The 3,063-nt window shown below is 40.7% G+C and overlaps 1 protein-coding gene across 1 annotated transcript; it reads right to left on the bottom strand.

Annotated features, from left to right (window-relative positions):
* Nucleotides 1-206: 206 nt before the first annotated feature.
* Nucleotides 207-2,750, bottom strand: LOC127081042 (uncharacterized). The gene is made up of 4 exons (XM_051021333.1): nt 2,308-2,750; nt 1,449-2,208; nt 825-1,307; nt 207-212 (listed from the first exon to the last, which is right to left on the bottom strand). Exons 1-4 carry the CDS (start codon nt 2,748-2,750, stop codon nt 207-209), a joined length of 1,692 nt encoding a protein of 563 aa, XP_050877290.1.
* Nucleotides 2,751-3,063: the final 313 nt, after the last annotated feature.

The raw sequence follows: 3,063 nt of genomic DNA on the forward strand, positions 1-3,063 counted from the left end.
GTCAAAATTGACCAAAGGTGACCAATCAGACAAAATAAATGTCTATTAGTCTAGCAGAGAAAGTTAAAACAGATGTTATAACATTAAGCATGTTAGAACAAAATATTCAGGAAGTACACACCAACATTATACACAGCAGACAACTGAGATAATGCACAAATCCAAGGAACTCTTTAAGAGCCCTAAATATTACAAAATTGGCATCATCAGGACTGCCACAAAATACAAAAACAAAACAAACAATTAGGACAACAGCTTTCCAAACAGCAACAACTTCCACCACACCTTCCAGCACCCCTCCAAGACTTCAATCCAGCCAGGGACCATTAATCAGAGGCAACATCACTATCGCCTTCACTTTTATCTTCATATGCACCTTCAGAGTCTTCCAAGCTTCCAGAGCTGCCACTAGATTGGGATTTAGGTCTTGCATCTGAATTCTTATCAGTTTTTTCTGTGTCTTACCTTTCCAGGCTACAGATGAGAGCTTCCAAAGCTTCTTTTCTGGCCTTGGCCACCCTTATACCATTGTCCAGTTCTTTGCATGTCTCTTTTAGTTGATCAATCAGGCTTCCTTTGGATGCAGACTCCCTCTTAGCAGATGTCATGACATCATTGACATGACTACCCTCAAACAGCTTGTAATGGATGGACAGAGGGGATTTTCTCCTGCTTGGTATGTCACTTGTGCTCAGAATCCCTGGTTGTTGACTTAGGATTATGCCACAAATAAGGGAAGGGAAGGCAATGGGTAACTTCACAGCATTTGTAGAAGCATGTCTAATGGTTTGTTCAAATATGAACTTGCCAAAATCATAGTTAACCCTTGTTCCAATAGCATGAATAATTCTTCCAAGATTGATGGAGATAATAGAGGCATGATTAGTAGGAATCCAATTAGCTGAGCCAATCTTGTACAAGATGGCATATTTAACACTTAGTTTTCCAGCTGATAAGTGATTTCTACTGGGCCATTCCTTAGCTTGGCCAGCTGTGATAGCCCTACAGACCTCATTGTCTGTTGTTTCTAAGTCTACTCCTCCATCCATTCCTCTTCCTAGGAACTTGTTGATGACATTTGGTGAGAATTTTACACATTTGCCTCTTACAAATACTTTGCAAAACTCCCTGCTGTTCTTATCATGAATATCCTCAGGGATATTCATGATAAACTCTTTAACCAGCCCCTCATAGCATTGGGGTAGAGTTGCCACAGTCTTCACGAGTCCAGCATTTTTGATCAACTCAATAACCTCCTTTACCTCCACAGCTTCTTGACCCAGTTCTCTTTCAATGGCTACACGTCTCTGAATGACATATTTCCACTTTGCTGCTCCATCTTTCAAATGAAAGGAGATATTGTCTAGATGGACAGTAGCAACCTTGCTAGGAGATTTCTGAATTGCTTGCCTTTGTGCAAGGGAGATGTCTGGGACATCATCTTTAACATTCTCTTCAGAATCAGAGCTGTGTCTCTCTTTTCTTTTTCCAACCTCAACCTTGCTCCAGGGTTTAGAGGGTCCTACTCCTGCAGTCTTCTTCAGTCTAGCAGCTCTTATTTTAGCCATACTTTTTCCTTTCTTACTTCTCAGTTTTTCAGCAACGCTAGGTTTAACCAGATGGACCAAAGGATCATCTTCTCCTTCAGTGCTTTCTTCCTCAAGGTCAATAATATTTTCTTGAGGCACATTTTGTTTCTTGCTAGGTAGGGTTTGACCTAGAGAGCAAAGCCCTTCAACAGCCACCTCTTTTTCTGATCTAGATGAATCATCATCTTTATCAGCATGGGGTTCTCTCTCAGGAGAGGGTTCCCTTCTGGATAGAGGGGTAGAGACCCCTTCAACTTTATGTCCTTCACTCAGTATTCTAGTAACCCGTCTCCTTATAGCGCGATCAGTGTAATACATGTCTTTAGGAAGAGAAGAGTTACCAGAGGTATTACCTTGCTTATCTCCAGCATTGGAGGAGGTACCTGTGGTGTTGCCCGGTATCATGCACAAAGGGGTGACGTCCATTATATCATCATCTACAAACTCCATGGGTGGAGTCTTTGCATGTTGGGAGGATTTGGAACCAGATGACGATGGATGTTGTGACATGTTGTTGGACTTTTGAGGAAGATTTCTTGGCCCTAGCTGAGCTTTTCTTAGAGGTTGAATGGAAATGGCAGTTGCTGAGTTTGGGTAGCGTGTGCTAAGGGAATAGATACTGTTTTCAAAGCTTGGGAATGATTTATCATTAATGTGGCTCTTTCTTTTAAAAAGGCAGACATTATTTTTATTTCTTTTATTTTTTTCTTTTAATTGCCTTAATTTCTCAAGAGTCCAAATCCCTAATTTCCCTTCCTCATAATCAATTCTACCCAAATTCCTTGCAAGCTTGTCTGCTAGTTCAAGTCCAAACTCTTGACCTCTGAATTTTTCTTTCACAAAATTCCTAATGAAGTAATAATATCTAGAAGAGTATTTCGTCCATCTATGTTGAATTTGATTTTTGGACCTGGCTTCAGCATTCAGGAAGTTATAATACAATGTTATGACATCATGTGTAACATTGTCAAACAGTAATAGGTTCATCCAACCCAGTTGAGCCCAACTGCTATCTTTCACAGGTGTCACCCATATCTTATCCTTATTATCCTTGGCCTGTTTGCACAGAGTCCTTTGTGGCTTAGTCCCAACAGTTCCATTCTCTCTGTGACTGGTCAAGTGTCCACCTGTTTGGTCTACCTTCTCAGTTTTTTGAGCCATCATAATCTTTTCTCCTCTGGACTTCTGGTGTGACATCTTTGTGTGACATTTTCCCCAGCCTTGCTTTTCATCACTCTTGAGGACATCTGTACTCCCCCAATATTTTAAGGGACACTCCAATTGAGAACTCCATATGTAGCAATTGTCTTTGGTCCTGACTCCTCTCATAATTACTTCACTCTTTATGTCCAGGATTAGACATTCAGTTTTGGTGAAGTTAACATTCATACCTTGATCACAAAGTTGACTAATGCTTATGAGGTTTGCAGTTAGCCCTTTGACTAGTAGAACCTTGTCAAGTCTAGGTACTCCA

Source organism: Lathyrus oleraceus, chromosome 5 (assembly GCF_024323335.1).
Source record: "Lathyrus oleraceus cultivar Zhongwan6 chromosome 5, CAAS_Psat_ZW6_1.0, whole genome shotgun sequence".
Taxonomy (NCBI): domain Eukaryota; kingdom Viridiplantae; phylum Streptophyta; class Magnoliopsida; order Fabales; family Fabaceae; genus Lathyrus; species Lathyrus oleraceus.

Excerpts from the sequence above, each read along its gene's own strand:
- LOC127081042 (XM_051021333.1), bottom strand. The coding sequence starts at position 2,750 with ATGGCTCAAAAAACTGAGAAGGTAGACCAAACAGGTGGACACTTGACC. Across the intron at positions 2,209-2,307 it reads TGGACTCTTGAGAAATTAAG|TATCTATTCCCTTAGCACAC; the intron begins GCAATTAAAAGA and ends CTTTGAAAACAG. Across the intron at positions 1,308-1,448 it reads GCTCTGATTCTGAAGAGAAT|AGACGTGTAGCCATTGAAAG; the intron begins GTTAAAGATGAT and ends TATGTCATTCAG.